This window comes from Haematobia irritans, chromosome 1, assembly GCF_050003625.1.
Source record: "Haematobia irritans isolate KBUSLIRL chromosome 1, ASM5000362v1, whole genome shotgun sequence".
NCBI lineage: Eukaryota > Metazoa > Arthropoda > Insecta > Diptera > Muscidae > Haematobia > Haematobia irritans.
Genome location: NC_134397.1, coordinates 227752177 through 227772023, shown reverse-complemented (window position 1 = coordinate 227772023; position 19847 = coordinate 227752177). Strand labels below are relative to the sequence as shown.

At 32.8% G+C, this 19847-nt stretch overlaps 2 protein-coding genes and 1 long non-coding RNA gene across 3 annotated transcripts in view; 1 reads left to right on the top strand and 2 right to left on the bottom strand.

Moving 5' to 3' along the window:
• Positions 1–530: 530 nt before the first annotated feature.
• On the bottom strand, positions 531–972 carry LOC142219515 (protein CREG1-like). Its single transcript, XM_075288468.1, has 2 exons — positions 886–972; positions 531–809 (listed from the first exon to the last, which is right to left on the bottom strand). Exons 1-2 carry the CDS (start codon positions 965–967, stop codon positions 697–699), a joined length of 195 nt encoding a protein of 64 aa, XP_075144583.1. The 5' UTR covers positions 968–972; the 3' UTR covers positions 531–696.
• Positions 973–1439: 467 nt separating this feature from the next.
• Positions 1440–19847, top strand: part of LOC142240252 (uncharacterized) — a 44401-nt gene continuing 25993 nt past the window's right edge. Inside the window, exon 1 of the long non-coding RNA XR_012723309.1 lies at positions 1440–1533. This is a non-coding gene — a long non-coding RNA (uncharacterized LOC142240252). The remainder of the gene's footprint in view (positions 1534–19847) is intronic.
• On the bottom strand, positions 4266–18528 carry LOC142241998 (protein CREG1-like). The gene is made up of 4 exons (XM_075314012.1): positions 18371–18528; positions 8872–9354; positions 4621–4702; positions 4266–4544 (listed from the first exon to the last, which is right to left on the bottom strand). The coding sequence occupies exons 2-4, from the start codon at positions 9334–9336 to the stop codon at positions 4432–4434; spliced, it is 660 nt and encodes a 219-aa protein (XP_075170127.1). The 5' UTR covers positions 9337–9354; positions 18371–18528; the 3' UTR covers positions 4266–4431.

Here is a 19847-nt window from a genome sequence, read left to right as displayed (position 1 = left end):
TTCAATTTGAACAGTATTAAGTTTAATTGACGATATCTTTTCATACAAAAATTCGGATTAGACTTTCAAAAGCTTAAACTCAACTACATTGCCAAATGTAGAATTTGATCAATATTGGTACTTAGGGTATTGTTTAGAACCAATTTGGCGCAGGCATACTTATACTCATACCTGGTAATAGGAATTTTTGCTGGGAAATGTCTAGCGACGAGTGCCGAATTTCTGAACTTGATAAAGATGTAATTAATAAAGTTTGTATTAAATTAACAAAAGCACACCTAACTGAAATAAATTTTAATATTTCCAAATTTAATGTCGAAATCTTTTATAATACATCTTAGGAAGTTTTTTTAGTAGAGTATTGAATTTTATTTGGCTTTAGTAGTTTTTGTGGTGGGAGGTTGTATGTTAGAATTTATAATACTGTTTTGGTGCTTTTTGCCTTTCGGTAAGTTCATACTGCGTGTGAGGACTTAATAGTCCTCCGAAATAAAAGAGCCTAATCTAATTACAATCTTGGCTATATGCCATTTAATTTTGCAAAATCTTTATAAATATTTATTTCTTTTATTTAAAATCAAAATTAATATTTATTTGAATACATGCATAAAAGAAAAAAATCACATTTCTTAGTGCCATAAGTGTTGTCCTAGATTATGAGGTTAAACAATTGTACATTTATCAGGTCATTTATTTTCACTGTAATTTTACGTTGTAATAATCATCGGCTTTTACAGTATGTGGTCCTCCATAGTAATCCAAAACGAAAATATTTTTAATATCCAATTCACAGAGATAAAATGTATGGGCTAAAAAGAAAATATCAAAAAAGATTTGTCGTGTATATTTTGATTTGTATAGTAATTAGTATGAAAAGGTATTTACCTTTCAACCAATTTTTCGCAGCAGGATGACGTTCCACAAACGATACAATAGCGCTATCATATATCGGACTATTTTTGTCCATCTGAAATTAAATTAAAGACATTTATGTAGCATAAAAATATATGGGAAGAAAGTGTATTTTGTTAAAATAAAATAAATTATGAAAATTCAAGACATTTAGAAATCAATTAACCCTTAAATGCACAAGGTCGCCGATACCTACGACAAAAGTGATTGAATTATGTGAAATATATTAATCGCATAGCTCTTTGTTGTTTGAAACAATAAAGAAGGTCGTTTGAATTTATAATACTTCGTGTCAACTACCTTGCACATACACTGAAAAAAGTGAACTGTTTTATAGGAAGAATGAACTACCACGCACGAAATTTGAACTACATTTTACTCCAGATATCTTCAATATAAATTTCTATTAATTTAAAAAAAAAAATAAATTAAAAATTAAATTGATTCAAAGGATTTTTTAATTAAAACAAAAACTAATTGCATCAACTATTTTTTAAATTAATTTGAATCAAAATTTGCCAAAAATTAAAAATTTTACAGATTCAAAATTTTGGTAGAAATTTGTATATGAAAAACTTATCCTCAATCTCCTGAAACATACATCCTGGAAGGAAAAAGAAGGTAATATATAACCGCCTCCAAATATTAATTTTTAATTTAGAAAAAAAAAAACATAAATACAGTGCACTCGCGGTAAAAATTTTTTCATGAAATTAAATTAAGTTTTCAATATTACTAATAACAAAAATAATAACACAAAAAATGAAAACACTCTAGAACGTGTAAACCTCTCGAATATGGCTATGATTTGTTCTGAAATTCGCTGAAGTTCGCTAACGTGAACGGTAACCACCTCTTTCGGGCGTCCACTGCGTTCACCGTCCTCCGTGCTCATTTCACCACGCTTGAATTTTGCATACCAATAAAATATTGTTGATTTCCCTGGGGCAGAGTCCGGATACTCATTATCAAGCCAAGTTTTTGCTTTCACCGTATTTTTTCCCTTCAGAAAACAGTGTTTTTTCAAAACACGAAATTCCTTTTTTTCCATTTTTTTTCACAATTACAAAAGTTGCTTCACAAAAGACGCTCTATCTCACAAACTAATTGACTTACAGACGTCAAATTTTGACACGAATCATCAAGGTTGGTACTATATAAAAATAATATGCATTTCATACTAGCGACGCCATCTATGTGTCAGACCGGGGACTTATCAGCCAACCTATTAGTTTCCCAGAAAACAAATTAATTTTTTGCATACAACAGATTTCGCATTCTTCGATAAACGCGAAGAGATAAACTACACCCGAAAAATGTTTTCCTCGGTTATGAAATTTTAGCCCAACGAAATTTCCCTTTCGAAATTTCCTTTTTTTTTTCTTTGAGAGAAAATAAACCCAAATTTATTGGAAGTCCTTTGACTATAGTCTCAAATTTTTTTTAATTTTCTTCAAAGTCAAAAGAAAATTTTGGCTCTCTAAAATGTCGCTCCTCAGAAAAGAAAAAAATTCTTTCGGCATATACAATTCACTGTAGATTTATAGTCCGACATCTACCAGTAAACGACTATTTCATAAATACAAACGAAATTATCAATTGAAAAAGGAGCACCTTTACGGCATTAATTTTTTATCCTTAGTTTATTTTTAAATTTCGTGAATAAATTTTCACAAATTTCTATTTTTACGGTTTTAATCGGTTTTGGGAAAAATAAAAAACCGAAAACCGTTTTTAAAACATTGGTATTTTTGGATAAATCGACTTTTCAAAAACCGGTTATTTGGACACCCTAACTAATAGTGAACGTAACATAAAACGTAGTCGTTTCACTCAAAAGTGATTGAATTATGTAAAATATATTAATCGCATAGCTCTTTGTTGTTTGAAACAATAAAGAAGGTCGTTTGAATTTATAATACTTCGTGTCAACTACCTTGCACATACACTGAAAAAAGTGAACTGTTTTATAGGAAGAATGAACTACCACGCACGAAATTTGAACTACATTTTACTCCAGATTTTGAGATTCCACAAAGCGTTGTTAAATCCAGGAAATTTTAATGCCCTGTTGTACTTTTTATGTTAACTGCAGTTCACCAAAATTCATCATCTCATAGAAGAAAAAATTAACTAAAAGTAAAGAAGAAAATCATTGGCGCCAAAGTATGACCATTTTTACCATACAGTAGTTCATTCTTACTATTTTTTGGGAATCGTATGAAAATTTTCATTTTTTTTAGTTCATATTGAACTTATGTGTACGGTCATTGCACTTTATACTCACGTTTAGTTTATAAAGTTTTTGAGACATACTTAAAAAAAGTAAGATTTCATTAAGCTGTGGAAAATTTCGATAAAAGTAAAAAAATTTAACTACAAGCAAATAATTTTTTTTTCAATAGAAATAAGTTAAATTTAGCGTTAGTTTAACTACGACATTTTTTTTTCTGTGTATAGATCAGAATAAAATTTTGAACAAATGTTTTATTTACTCCACACAACAAATATTCCAACATATGTTTGCATTAATATAGTAAATGTGCAATAAAATCCTTGCACTATGTATTCCTCAACTTGATACCGGCCATAAACAGCCGCAAATCTCTCAACGAGATGACTGAGCAGAGCAGTATTCACCTAATTTGGGTGTCACCGAGTCACTGGAACATACCAGGGAACTGCAAAGCATGTGAGGAACTATCTCACATATTTAAAGGGAACAAGAATAGCTAGCTATCTGTAAGCAGTGATGCCAATTTGGTGCTTTTTCCAAAAAAAGTACCAACTTGGTCCTTTCTGGCATTTTCATTTAGTGCTTTTTTCAATTTGAACAGTATTAAGTTTAATTGACGATATCTTTTCATACAAAAATTCGGATTAGACTTTCAAAAGCTTAAACTCAACTACATTGCCAAATGTAGAATTTGATCAATATTGGTACTTAGGGTATTGTTTAGAACCAATTTGGCGCAGGCATACTTATACTCATACCTGGTAATAGGAATTTTTGCTGGGAAATGTCTAGCGACGAGTGCCGAATTTCTGAACTTGATAAAGATGTAATTAATAAAGTTTGTATTAAATTAACAAAAGCACACCTAACTGAAATAAATTTTAATATTTCCAAATTTAATGTCGAAATCTTTTATAATACATCTTAGGAAGTTTTTTTAGTAGAGTATTGAATTTTATTTGGCTTTAGTAGTTTTTGTGGTGGGAGGTTGTATGTTAGAATTTATAATACTGTTTTGGTGCTTTTTGCCTTTCGGTAAGTTCATACTGCGTGTGAGGACTTAATAGTCCTCCGAAATAAAAGAGCCTAATCTAATTACAATCTTGGCTATATGCCATTTAATTTTGCAAAATCTTTATAAATATTTATTTCTTTTATTTAAAATCAAAATTAATATTTATTTGAATACATGCATAAAAGAAAAAAATCACATTTCTTAGTGCCATAAGTGTTGTCCTAGATTATGAGGTTAAACAATTGTACATTTATCAGGTCATTTATTTTCACTGTAATTTTACGTTGTAATAATCATCGGCTTTTACAGTATGTGGTCCTCCATAGTAATCCAAAACGAAAATATTTTTAATATCCAATTCACAGAGATAAAATGTATGGGCTAAAAAGAAAATATCAAAAAAGATTTGTCGTGTATATTTTGATTTGTATAGTAATTAGTATGAAAAGGTATTTACCTTTCAACCAATTTTTCGCAGCAGGATGACGTTCCACAAACGATACAATAGCGCTATCATATATCGGACTATTTTTGTCCATCTGAAATTAAATTAAAGACATTTATGTAGCATAAAAATATATGGGAAGAAAGTGTATTTTGTTAAAATAAAATAAATTATGAAAATTCAAGACATTTAGAAATCAATTAACCCTTAAATGCACAAGGTCGCCGATACCTACGACAAAAATATATAATATGCAAAATGGTAAATAAAGAACATCTGCATACCACATTTTTTTTTCAAATAAAAATGTTTTTTTATAGTGGTTGTATCTTAAAAATACAATGCGAATTAAACGAAGTTTTTATTTACAAATAAACAATGTAATTTTAAGAGAGAATAGAGATATGTTTACACTAAACAACTTTTTTACCAACATTACTTTCATCTCTGCTAAATATTATTTTTATACCCTCCACCATAGGATCGGGGGTATATTAACTTTGTCATTCCGTTTGTAACACATCGAAATATTGTTCTAAGACCCCATAAAGTATATATATATATTCTGGGTCGTGGTGAAATTCTGAGTCGAGAAGCAAATTTAATCCGATCCGCCTGAAATTTGGTACATGGTGTTAGTATATGGTCTCTAACAACCATGCAAAAATTGGTCCACATCGGTCCATAATTATATATAGCCCACATATTAACCGATCCCCCGATTTGGCTTGCGAGGCCTCTAAGAGAAGCAAATTTCATCCGATCCGGCTGAAATTTGGTACATGGTGTTAGTATATGGTCTCTAATAACCACGCAAAAATTGGTCCACATCGGTCCATAATTATATATGGCCCCCATATAAGCCGATCCCCAGATTTGACCTCCGGAGACTCTTGGAAGACCAAAATTCATCTGATTCAGTTGAAATTTGGTACGTGGTGTTAATATACGGCCTCAAACTCCCATGCAAAAATTGGTCGGTATCGGCCCATAATTATATATAGGCCCCATATAAACCGATCCCCAGATTTGACCTCCAGAGCCCGTTGGAAGAGCAAAATTCTTCCCATTCGGTTGAAATTTGGTACGTGATATTAGTATATGGTATCCAACAACCATGCAAGAATTGGTTCCTATCAGTCCATAATTATATATAGTTCCCATATAAACCGATCCCCAGATTTGACCTCCGGTGCCTTTTGGAGAAGCAAAATTCATCCGATCTGCTTGAAATTTGGTACGTGGTGATAGTATATGATATTTAACAACCATGCCAAAAGTGGTCCATATCAGTCCATAATCATATATAGCCCCATATAAACCGATCCCGAGATTTGGTTTTGGAGCCTCTTGGAGGAGCCAATGTACCAAGCCAAATCATCCGAGTGAGTTGAAATTTGGTACATTGTGCTAGTATATGGTCGTTAACAACCATGCCTAACTAGGTCCATATCGGTCTATTGTTATATATATCCCTCAGATAAATCGATTTCCAATCACACAAAAATTGGTCCATATCAAGTTCATAATTGTATATAGCCCCATATAAGATACCCCCATATTTCAATTCTGGCTCTCTACGTACCGTGCAAAAAGTCCATATCGATTCGTAATTATTTGTAGACTTAACTATACATAACTTTTTTGTTTTTGAAAACGATGTTAAGAAGTTTTAAGATACCACAACCCAAGTAATTCGATTGTGGATGACAGTCTTTCGTAGAAGTTTCTACGCAATCCATGGTGGAGGGTACATAAGATTCGGCCTGGCCGAACTTACGGCCGTATATACTTGTTTTTTTTTTTTTTAATTTTTGGTGAAAATTTGATATTTAGTTTTGACTGGAAAACCACATTTTTAAAAATAGCGCTATGATGTATTAAATACAACAAACTTGATTTCATATTTGGCCAGCTGTCTAAAATAGCTGAATAATCGACTTCTCGAAAATTTTTAAAAGTCGATTTATCTTCTATTCAAATACTCTCAGAGACATAGTAGAAATATTTCCATCATATCTCTCTCCCTCCAAAGTCGCCAACATGAAAATTCGACTAGACGATTTGTGTTGATTTTCAAAAATATTAAATGTCAATTAGTTGTTTGTGAAGATTACAAAATGTCTGCGTCAACTTCCAACTTTTTCTAACAAAATGTCGAAACGTCGATTTTTGATTTTCGAAGTGAACAAAATTTTTGTGATATCACGTGATAGAACGAATGTGATAACCTCAAAAATGTTTCCATGGATGGGGAACAGGGAACATTTTTGTCACAAAAGTATTACCTTCTTTCAAAAAATAAACATGCACAGAAAACAGCAGCAAAATATTTCCAATTAAAAAGTTGATTGACGTTAAAAAATTAATTGATACAATTAATTCATACATTTTTCATCAAACTAAAAACAGTAAGTTAATTAAGTAAATGATTGAAAATTTCAAAATTTCCTATTAAAAAGTTAATTCATACAATTAACTGTTTCATCAAACTTATAAGATTAAGACACTTAAAAAAAATGATTGGAAATTTTTTTTATTTTTTAATTAAAAAAATAATTGAAACAATAAATTCTTTAGTCAGTTAAGAAAGTGATTGAAAATTAGTTGAATCAATTAACAAATTAATAGAGATTTGCAATCAATATCAATTAAATTTTTAATTGAATCAATTAAAACATTAATTGAAATTTGCCAATTATTACCCAATTAAAACTGTGATTGATACTATCATTTTGATTGGAGATATTTCAATTAAAAAATGAATTGGAATTTATTTTTAATTTATTTCGTAATTGATTAACATTTTTTTTCTGTGTGCTTGCCAAAATTAGATACATAATTTCCGAGAAATTAAATAAATGCTAGAATCATGTTACATGTGCCCCGATCAAAAGTAAGATTATGCTCTTGAAACATATTTGAAGTTGTCATATTCCTTCTCTAGGTGTATTGAAAAAACCTAACATGGTTCACGTAATCTTACACCAAAGGAAAAAATAGGGTTTGTGGAGCAAAGGAGTTGCTGTGATTGTTCGAACGTGGTGTATTCCTGAACATTGTGTTTTCTTGCAAGAAATATGCGAGAAGTTCGGAGAATCGAATTGAAGTTGTGGGCAACTGTGACTGTCGATGGCCGCTCTCTAAAAGTTTTCATCGAATACAATTTTGGGAGTTGCGTTGGAGCCGTGGATGCAAGCATTTCGATTACGGACGTAACAACAAGACTCGGCACCGTCTAATCCGCGAATAAATCAATAACCGCTAAATAATCATTTCCGAACTTCATTTCGTTCACACAGTGGCTGCACAAGTAAACAGTTACCCATCAGCAATGAAAATCTGTACTTTCAGATAAATTAACTGTATTTGTCACCTACGATGAGCATTCAATACCTTTTTGTACGAGTACATTTAAAGTACCTTTATACATGCCATGATATAATGGCTTATTTATTATTTTTTGGTGTTATGGAAAGATACAAATAAAATCAATAAACTGGAGTGATATCCTTGGATAGAAAAAAATTGTCTATTGATTCTTTTTTGGACATGGTGGGATAATCCCAATCCTCTTTCTATACAAATAGAAGAACGAATTCAAATAACTGAAATGAGAACACTGGGATAAAAATCTTCATAATATTATCGTAATTTGTCATTAAAATTGAGCCAACGAAATAGTTTCATAAATACAATGAAATTTTTCATTACTGCCACGATTTTTGATTTAATAATGAAATGTGTCATACAAGTTATGACGATTTTTATTGTCTTAATGAAGAATTTCCATTATGTTTGTAACAATGTTTCGTTCAATTTTAATGAAATTTTCTCTGTGTTCAGATCGTCCAACAAAAACATATGAAAATCGGAAACCGCTGTCTTCGCCTCCATTTTGGACAACATATTTATCTTACCCTAACATCATAAAAAACGGTATTGCAAAGCTGGAATAATAATTCTCGTATGTTATTTGCATTAAAAAGTTATCATATAAGACCCACGTCAGGTCTAAACTGAACGGTATGGAAATTCGCTGTAGCCGGCAAAGAAACATGTATAGCTAGGTTTGTCTAGATTGGTGCCAGACATTTTCTTTTCAATACCTTAATAACATCAATTTCTTCATTCTGTCGAAAAACTTCGTATATAATTCATAAAACAATGGCTCCCACCGATGCCAATAAAAATGTCATTATTTTCCCCACAATGAAAGTTCATCCAGTTACCTGAGTTTGTATTTATTTTTTCTCTCATTACCTTTATAACTTCTCCACTAATTATGACGCGTGGGCATGTAGGCTCCATGGGATCAATGCTATTTGGATATTTTCTCGAGCAATGGAGAGTTTGTTCGTCAGTGAATAAAAACGTCACTTTATTGTTTGATTGCCAATCGGGACCAGTAAAATCTAAATCCGTGAGGAGAAATTGAATGCTTCCACTCGAATGGCCATATACATCATTATCATTCACGGATATGATATTGACCATTGGAAACCCCAGAACAGCTGAATTTGTTGATATCGTTCCAACCGCTGCCCAGTTTGCTTGATGCACCAATGTCCTTGCAATCTTCGCATGATCTAATTCTATTCCGGTTTTATTCAGGTTTCGTTTATATTCAGCAATGATGCGAGCATCTTCTGTGGCCGAGTAAGCCTGCGAGAGTTGTATGAAACATAATGCCAATATTGTGGCTAGATGTGCTGATTTCCCAAGCATTTTTATAAGGTTGTTTTTCTGTAAAAGAGTACAAAATAATTATTTCAGAGTATAATTACACAGAAAAAAATATCACCAAAATATTTCTAATTAAAAAGTTAATTGAAGTTGAAAATTTTTTCAATTAATAAATTAATTGATACAATTAAATTTTTAATCATGATAGGAACATTAAGTTAATTAAGTCAATGATTGAACATTTTAAATTTTTTAATTAAAAAATTAATTGATACAATTAACTTTTTAATCAAATTCGGAAGACTAATTCAGTTAAAAAAAAGTGCTGATTTTTTTTTTAAATTTTTAATGAAAAGTGTATTTCAACCAATCATTTGTTAATCCAAATAAAAACTCTAAGCCAATTCAGAAAGTAATTAAAAATAGTTACCTTTTTTAATTAATAAATTAATTGAGTTTTGCAATCAACATCAATTGAATTTTTAATTGAATCAATTAAAAAATTAATTGAAATTTGCTGAAAAAAATCAATTAATTTTTTTATCAAGAATTTTTTCTATGCCCAATTAAAACTGTGATTGATACTATCATTTTCGTGATTGAAGACATTTCAATTAAAAAATTAATTGGATCAATGATTGAATCAGAAAAAAAAAATTTGTGTGTATATAAAAATAAAGGAAATTTCAATATTCTCAATTTGTGTTCTTTATGCTCTACTTCGCGTCAACCATCTCCGTTTTTTTTTTGGCTACAAAAGTCATCAAATTATGTTTTAGGTGACTGGGTTTGCTGGTTGTAAAGGGTGATTCTTTTGAGGTTAGGATTTTCATGCATTAGTATTTGACAGATCACGTGGGATTTCAGACATGGTGTCAAAGAGAAAGATGCTCAGTATGCTTTGACATTTCATCATGAATAGACTTACTAACGAGCCACAACGTCGAATTTTCAGTGAATGGGCCCTAGAAAAGTTGGCAGAAAATCCGCTTTTTTATCGACAAATTTTGTTCAGCGATGAGGCTCATTTCTGGTTGAATGGCTACGTAAATAAGCAAAATTGCCGCATTTGGAGTGAAGAGCAACCAGAAGCCGTTCAAGAACTGCCCATGCATCCCGAAAAATGCACTGTTTGGTGTGGTTTGTACGCTGGTGGAATCATTGGACCGTATTTTTTCAAAGATGCTGTTGGACGCAACGTTACGGTGAATGGCGATCGCTATCGTTCGATGCTAACAAACTTTTTGTTGCCAAAAATGGAAGAACTGAACTTGGTTGACATGTGGTTTCAACAAGATGGCGCTACATGCCACACAGCTCGCGATTCTATGGCCATTTTGAGGGAAAACTTCGGAGAACAATTCGTCTCAAGAAATGGACCGCTAAGTTGGCCACCAAGATCATGCGATTTGACGCCTTTAGACTATTTTTTGTGGGGCTACGTCAAGTCTAAAGTCTACAGAAATAAGCCAGCAACTATTCCAGCTTTGGAAGACAACATTTCCGAAGAAATTCGGGCTATTCCGGCCGAAATGCTCGAAAAAGTTGCCCAAAATTGGACTTTCCGAATGGACCACCTAAGACGCAGCCGCGGTCAACATTTAAATGAAATTATCTTCAAAAAGTAAATGTCATGGACCAATCTAACGTTTCAAATAAAGAACCGATGAGATTTTGCAAATTTTATGCGTTTTTTTTTTTTTAAAAAGTTATCAAGCTCTTAACAAATCACCCTTTATATATTTCGGGTGTAAATTTTCGATGAAGAATGTAGTATACGAAGAACAGTTAATGAGGAAATTTTCCTAAAAATAACTAAGAATTATTTCGTTGTGTCCAACTTTCGGAGAGAGAATGCCATCAACTCTAACAAAAGAAAAACATTTTCGGTACCCGTTTCCCAAACGTTTTGTTTTCTTTGCGTGTATTATACTAGCACGCCCAAATAGAACAAATATTATAATTAAAAGTATATATTTCCGTTGGCCTTAACCCGGAACTTAAAGTTACAATATTGAAAAAAAATAAATGTTGTAAATAAAAAATTAGCATTCAGAGTGGAATGCACAAAACTGTCTGTTTAACTAAAAACAACAACTACATATTATTTATTTCATAACACTGCTCACAACAGAAGCATTTTGGTCTGAGTATGTTAAAAAGGGGTTTCGAAATGAGAAAAATGCAAGATATATTGAGTTTAAGATAAATCCAAAGAATATACACTCATAGAAAAAAGTGAGTTGTTAATAGCAAATGCTGTCTGCTGTTTTTCAGCAAACAAAATGCTGCTGTTTTAGCAGTTTTTATACCCACCACCATAGAATGGTGACGGGGGTATAATAAGTTTGTCATTCCGTTTGTAACACATCGAAATATCGATTTCCGACTATATAAAGATCAAGAATATATATAATATTATTGATCAGGGAGAAATTCTAAGACGATATAACGATGTCCGTCTGTCTGTCTGTTGTAATCACGCTACAGTCTTCAATAATGGAGCAATCGTGCTGAAATTTTGCACAAACTCGTCTTTTGTCTGCAGGCAGGTCAAGTTCGAAGATGGGTTATATCGGTCCAGGTTTTGATATAGTCCCCATATATACCGATCTCCCGATTTTACTTCTTGGGCTTATAGAAACCGCAGTTTTTATTCAATTTACCTGAAATTGGAAATCTAGAGGTATTGTAGGACCTCAAATACGTGTGCCAAAAAATGTGAGTATCGGTTCATATTTTGGTATAGCCCCCATATAGACCGATCTCCCGATTTTACTTCTTAGGCTTATAGAAACCGCAGTTTTTATCCAATTTACCTGAAATTGGAAATCGAGATGTACCTTTGAACCGTAAAGAGGTGTGCCAAAAATGGTGAGCATCGCTCCATGGTTTGGTATGGTCCCCATATAAACCGACCTCCCGATTTGGGGTCTTGGGCTTATAGAAACCGTAGTTTTTATCCAATTTGCCTGAAATTGAAAATCTAGAGGTACTTGAGGACTATCAAAAGGTGTGCCGAAAATGGTCCGTATCGTTCCATGTTTTGGTATAGCCCCCATATAGACCGATATCCCGATTTTACTTCTTGGGCTTCTAGAATCCGAAGTTTTTATCCAATTTGCCTGAAATTTGAAATCTAGAGGTATTTTCGGGCCATAAAGAGGTGTGTCGAAAACGGTGAGTATAGGTCCATATTTTAGTAAAGCCCCCATAAGAACGATCTCCCGATTTAACTCCTTGGGTTTCTAGAAACCTTAGTTTTATCCGATTTGCCTGAAATTGTAAATATTCTGGTAGTTTAGGCTCACAAAAACGTGTATCGAATTAAGTTTTTATCGGTCCATTTGTTAATGCCTCCATATAGACCGACTTCACTTCTTGAGAGTATAGAAGGCGTACTGATCATGAAAATTGCTTCTCAATGTAAAATTTCCAGATTTTACTTCTCGGGTGAAAATCTACAGATTTAAGATTTCAAATCAAGACGTTATTTTAAATTTTCTTACTCACTTACAAGAGATGTTAATGATTCCTCTAAAACTCAAACAAAAATGGTTCTTATAAATCCAGAATCTGATATAGTCCTCATAGGTGAAATCTTTAAATTTATCTTCGGGAAGTGTCCTCAAGTCCTCAAGCCCTCCTGAAATTTCAAAGGAAACCCTAATATTTGGTTCATGGTGGTGGGTATTTAAGATTCGGCCCGGCCGAACTTACTGCTGTATATACTTGTTTTTTGCTAAAACAGCAAACAATCTGTTATTTTGGAACAGCAAACATACTGCAGGAAAATCAGTTGTTTGCTGAAATTTTCTGCTGATACGAATAAAATTATAAATTCACTCCGGTCAAATGGACACTAGTAAAATGGTACACATTATATAACATAAAAAATTAAAAACAATTCGAATTTGTTGATTATGTAATTACATTGTGTAATAACAAACTATCTTTTTAGTAATTCACATTTTTTAATTAAGTGGGATTTGTATACGCTTAACTTCTATGAATATGTGGCTAACATAAATATTTGTCCCGAACGACAAATCTAACATGTCAATGTCTTCGATAGTCGATATATGGCTGTTCTATAAAACAGCCGAAGACAAACTCAACTTGATGAAGATCTTCTCTATATTTTTGTAAAATATTTTCCAATAAGAGCTGGTATTTTCGTATTCGAAGAAAAATTTAATGTTTTGAGATAAATGTTCGGATGTTTATTTCATAATAAAGCGAAAAGTATGCAGTTGATAATGAAAAACAATTTCAACCAAATAATTTCATGTGAATTCTATCGTTGAGGCTGTAATTCGACGCTGGGTAGCATTCTTTCATCCGACAGGAAGGTTTTAAAGTCGCAATATTTTGGTGGCTTATTATGATTGCCCAGCTTGGAAACGTTTCCTGCAAAAGAGTTGCTTGTGTGACACGTAACTGTTAAAAGTTACCGTTGTCCAGTTCAACACCAACCAACTCTAACCATAAAACAAGTTCATTTGTGAAAAAATCAAGTAACTCCGCAAGGCCACTAACCAAACTAAACAGTCGTACATTGAGAATAGAGGACCCTCAGATAAAACAATTTTGTTATTTTTCATGTTAGCCTGATACCGAAACAGGCAATTAACCTGCAAATGCATGATATCTTTTAATTTTACAATTATTATTCAAGCTTAATGGACAATTTTGCATTTTGTCATATACGCTGAGGTGGATGAGCTGAGGTGAATGGGCCTCATTTGTCAAGATGATTTTCCGATGAAAGTCCGGATTCTGTGGCAGCAAAAATTATTTTTACCTCCTCCATATGTTATTGAATCGCGAATACAAAGGGAGCAGCGCAGCTATGTTTCCATTAAAAAAATAAAATCTCTGCCACTTTTACTCTCTTGCTAGTTTTTATTGGATAATTATTGCTAGAAAAGTACGCGAACAGACCTATTGTTGGTTTTGACAAATGTCAACGTCGATATGTCAAACGCCAACGTCGTCAAAGCATCACTTTTAAACGAAAACACGAGACAAGCCGGTAAAATGTTAAAATTATTTTGTGTTGTTTTGGAATATATTTTCCAATTTTTTTATTATATTTGGTAAGTATTGTATTGTATGGGAGCCACCGTGGTGCAATGGTTAGCATGCCCGCCTTGCATACACAAGGTCGTGGCATTAGCGTAGCTAGACAATTTTCCTAGGGGGGGGCTATAGCCCCCCTAGCTAAAAATTTATAGACCGAACCTATAGGTTCAATTATTGTTTTATTTCATAAAAAAGAATACAAAAGTAGACATCAAAATAATATATAATAAAGCAACTAAAAGTAGTTCCACACTTTTCCCAGCAAAAAAATTGGGATATGTTTTAAAGGTACAACTTTAAAAGCTTTTCCAAAAATGTACTCACAAAGAAGTTAATTATATTAACTACACAGGAAGTTTTTTACTTCAGTTTTTTCATATTTTAATGCGTAATTTTTGTTTTCTTTTTTCAAATAATTTAAAAAAAGAGTAAGAATAAATAAAATGGTAAAAATTATTCAAACTTTGCCACAAAAATGCTAAATCCATTATAGAAAAATCGATAATTTTTGAAAATATTAAAACAAGCGTTATAATGCATTAAAAATCATAAAAAAATATAAAAATTATTATAAATTAAAGTTTCTTGAAGCTCGAGGTCTTTATAAATATTTATATAATTCTAACAATAGTTCTACCAAAAATCACATAAAAAACGAATAAATAAAAATTATTTATTTGAGAAAATATCACACAACGATATTTGAGAAAATATCATACCGTAAGAAGTGATGCAAATTTATTGCAACGGCTGTTGAAACGGTGGACATTCGTTCTATGACGAGTTCCTATTACATTCATCGCTTCTCCGCCAATTTTGCACCACTTCCGGACCCAAAAAGAACATTTTCACTTCTTTTTTTGGCGACGCTTTTTTGCAGCATTATTAACATATTAATTTATGAAAGAATAGTTTTAATACCAATTACTATAAGATAAGTAAACCAGACTAAACAATATAATAAAGGAGCTTTACAGCCTGTTTATGTATGTCGAATGAGCTCTGTGGATCGACTAAAATGAAAACAAACAGCTGAATTTATAACCACAAAACAGCTGTTTCTATGCATTTCAGTCGATCGATTGAACTCGTTCGACATACAGAAACAGGCTGTTAGTTATTCAACTAAACCATAAGTTCAATCACAGCTCTATTTCATAAATATCAGACTTCAAACATTGCCATCGGCAACTGCTACCACAACCAGGGTTGGCCTGTCACAAACTGTGACTTTTGCGACATACATTTGCGACGGTATAATACGTATGTCGCAAAAGTCGTAAACCTACTGTATAAAACCTAATTTTGAATAGAAGAAATCCTGAACATTTTTTAATTTAGTTTGACAGCATTCGGTGTGAGTTTCTGCAGAAATTTGTGAAAGTTTTCCCACGGTCAAGCCTATTTTCTTAGGTGGTATCGAAATTCCCGTTGGTGAGTGTGCAAAATACCTTGGGGTTATATTGGACAGGAGACTGAACTTAAAGCTAAGAAAGGTTGAGAAAATCCACGGTACTCTTGCAAAATGCAATAGCGAAACTGTGGGGACTAAAACCGAAAATTGTGGACATTCCTAAGAATTGAAACTTCTTCGCACATACCATCGTCTTGGATATCATCGAATTCGCTGCCTAGCTGACGCAACTAAAGTATTTTGAGTTTGCGACTTTTTTACTGTTTCTACATTTACGGAGCCACCGTGGTGCAATGGTTAGCATGCCCGCCTTGCATACACAAGGTCGTGGGTTCGATTCCTGCTACGACCGAACACCAAAAAGTTTTTCAGCGGTGGATTATCCCACCTCAGTAATGCTGGTGACATTTCTGAGGGTTACAAAGCTTCTCTAAGTGGTTTCACTGCAATGTGGAACGCCGTTCGGACTCGGCTATAAAAAGGAGGTCCCTTGTCATTGAGCTTAACATGGAATCGGGCAGTACTCAGTGATAAGAGAGAAGTTCACCACTGTGGTATCACAATGGACTGAATAGTCTAAGTGAGCCTGATACATCGGGCTGCCCATAACCTAACCTAACCTAACCTACATTTACGACGCGTATGTGACGTTTACGACGTTTACGACTTTGCGACAGTCGCAAACTTAAAAAAGTTTGATACAGACCATCTCTGACCACAACCCAAGTAATTCGATTGTGCATGAAAGTCTTTAGCGGAACTTTGTGCGGTTGTATATACTTGTTTAATTTTTATAAAAATGTAAAATCGTAAATCGTTTAAAATTCTGGGGGGGGGGGGTCTAAGCCCCCTCCCCAGAAGCCTTCCTACGCTTATGTGTCGTGGGTTCGATTCCTGCTTCGACCGAACACCAAAAAGTTTATCAGCGTTGGATTATCCCACCTCAGTAATGTTGGTGACATTTCTGAGGGTTTCAAAGCTTCTCTAAGAGGTTTCTCTGCAATGTGGAACGCCGTTCGGACTCGGCTATAAAAAGGAGGTCCCTTGTCATTGGGCTTAACATGGAATCGGGAGGCACTCAGTGATAAGAGAGAAGTTCACCAATGTGGTATCACAATGGACTGAATAGTCTAAGTGAGCCTGATACATCGGGCTGCCACCTAACCTAACCTAACCATTGCATTGTATAATATTGTATTCCTTTTAAAGTACTTTTTGTTTGATTGGAAAATGACTATTATACATTGATATGTATATGGGAGCAACCGTCGTGCAGACAAACGGTTATGGATTCAATCCTAGTTTCGACCAAACACCATAAAGTTTTGCAACGGTGGACTACTCTCTCTGTAATTTCTGAGTGTTTCAAAGCTACTCTAAAATTTTCATCGCAATGGGAAATGATGTTCATGCTCGGTTATAAAAAGGAGATTCCATGTCTTTGAGCTTCCTGAATGGAATCGGGTGGCACTCAGTGACAAGAAAGAAGTTCAACACTGTTGTATTATAATGGACTTTACCCGAATCTAACAGGTTGGCTGATAAGTGCCCGGTCTGACACATAGATGGAGTCGCTAGTATTAAATGCATATTATTTTTATATAGTACCAACCTGCAAATGATTCGTATCAAAATTTGACGTCTGTAAGTTAAATAGTTTGTGAGATAGAGCGTCTTTTGTGAAGCAACTTTTGTTATTGTGAAAAATATGGAAAAAAAGGAATTTCGTGTTTTGATAAAATACTGTTTTCTGAAGGGAAAAAATACGGTGGAAGCAAAAACTTGGCTTGATAATGAGTTTCCGCCCTACCTTAAGAATTTTTGTTATTTATTGTATGTTTGTTTGTTTTTTGTCAGCTGTTATCTATTTCTAGCATTGTTAATTCCCATAATAATAAAACGCAAAAAAATGACAAATTGATTTCAGATCAATATAACTGTTTTATTGTCTTTTTTAAAATGAAATCGTCAACCTCTTACATAAAAATGTCTTTAATTACAAATAAAATTAAAGTATACAATCTTCATGTTTGGCAAATTATTTTTTTTTTTTTAATTTTAAAATGGTCCATAAATTAACCCAACAAAATATTTTTACCCGAAAAACATGAGTCATATGATCTATGCTTAGGGTTTAAAAAAATAGTATTTTTTGTGATTTTCAAAAAGTGCTGAAGATGCAAAACGTATTGGGTTCCATTTTTTTTTTTAATTTTTAACGATGCAAATTTAACAGCCCTGTCATCGTAGCGACTTCATATGCTGCTACTAGATATAAAATTAGTACAGAGATGTTGTAAGATAATCGTAGGTAGATATGTATTTGCAAAAATAACAACAACAATAGTGTGAATTAGTTTGTTTTTCTGCTGTCAGCTGTTATCTGTTTCTAGCATAACTAATTCCTCATAATATATTACTACGCAAAAAACAAAATGAGATTTTTTTATACATTTCTTCATTCAAACGTATTGTAATTAAATAATTACAAATACTTTTAGATAATGTCCTTAGTTTGCGATATTTTTTACAAACTTTGTTATTATAAATATCACTTATTACAATCTGCAAACTCACCTCCGTTTTATTGGTATTAAATAAACATGGACTTTCTGATCTTTTTTTTTGCTATCGTTATTCTTGGACGACACTCACTACAGAACCTTTCACTTGGTGTAATTGTTTATGACTGAGCTGCTGTTGATTCGAAGTGGTAGCTGCAGACGTTTTTATGTAGTTTCTGCTTTTCTTTGTTCGTAAATACAAAATGAAAATGTGAGTAGTAAACAATGAAAAGCCGACAAATATGTACCCAGTGGTGGTGTACATTGCTAACAAGGTTTAATTTAAGGCCGATTTCACTTCCCACTTTTCAACATCCACATAGAAGAATTTCCAAACATCGTGATTTCAGATAACATCGCACTATTCGTAAATTCTCAAAACGATCGTGTTTACATAATTAAGCGTATGTACGAAAATTTAAAAATTTGACGTCCTACAAAAAATACAAATTTTGTTTTTGTATAACTGATACTGCATATCTAATTACAGTAAGGGGAAAATAATTAATTATTACACTAGTTTAATTTTTTTTTCATGTGCATTTGATGAAATCAAAAAAAAATAAATTTTTAATGGATCAGTTTTTGAGATATCCCGTTATTTTTAGTTTTTTTTGCTCTTTTTTCACTAAACAAATTATATCTCGAGTTAGAAATGTCCAATTAAATGAAGGATATTGACATGACGAATAATCGTGTATAATTGGATCTGTGATAACTTAAGTGGTTCACAAAATATCGATGCAAAAAGAGCGAAAAACTAAAAATAACGGGATATCCCAAAAACTGTTCCATAAAATTTTTTTAAACATTTTTTTTTTTTTCGAATTCAGCAGCTCAAAATACATAAGTTACCTCTCATCAAATGATTGGTTGAATTGATTACGAAAAGAAGTCGATATATAGAACTGAGTTGAGGTGGTTACGAAGTTATCTGATTCACCCCCATTTTCAAAAAGCTCCGTTAGTGTTCCGTTAACTAACCAACTTTTAAACCGTATTATAGACGAAGCTGTCATCTTGCCTTTATATTCCATAGGCCAGTTAGGAATTTAACTGACGAAAATTTTTGAGTTAAAGTTAACTGGAGAGAAGATATTTGCAATTTACTTTCTGTTAACTGGCAGTTAAAGCCTAACGGAGCTACATGAAAATGGCCGTCACAGAAAATAATATTACCAAAATATTAAAAAAACAATTATTTGAAGTGAAACACGCCATCAATTAAAAAATAAAGTCAGTAATGAAATAATTTTGATTGAAAATCTCAATTAACATATTAATTACAGTATATCCTCCCTAATCCGAACGGATATAGTTTCGACGGATAGAGTTTCGAAAGTTAGGTTCAGTATTGATTTCCATCTTGGATGTGATGATGGGTTAGTCAACACCAGTATTTAGAAGCTTTATAGAGGTGGTGGTGTGTTAGTCACACCAGTATGTTACCCACTTGCACTGTTAGAAAAATATGTTTTTCATATGTTCCG

Bases quoted from the DNA above. Each gene is read 5' to 3' on its own strand.
- LOC142219515 (XM_075288468.1), bottom strand. From the start codon at position 967: ATGGACAAAAATAGTCCGATATATGATAGCGCTATTGTATCGTTTGTG. The intron at 810-885 runs GTAAATACCTTT...TTTTCTTTTTAG, and splicing joins TGCGAAAAATTGGTTGAAAG to CCCATACATTTTATCTCTGT.
- LOC142241998 (XM_075314012.1), bottom strand. From the start codon at position 9,336: ATGCTTGGGAAATCAGCACATCTAGCCACAATATTGGCATTATGTTTC. The intron at 4,703-8,871 runs GTAATGAGAGAA...ATTTAATTTCAG, and splicing joins TTAGTGGAGAAGTTATAAAG to ATGGACAAAAATAGTCCGAT. The intron at 4,545-4,620 runs GTAAATACCTTT...TTTTCTTTTTAG, and splicing joins TGCGAAAAATTGGTTGAAAG to CCCATACATTTTATCTCTGT.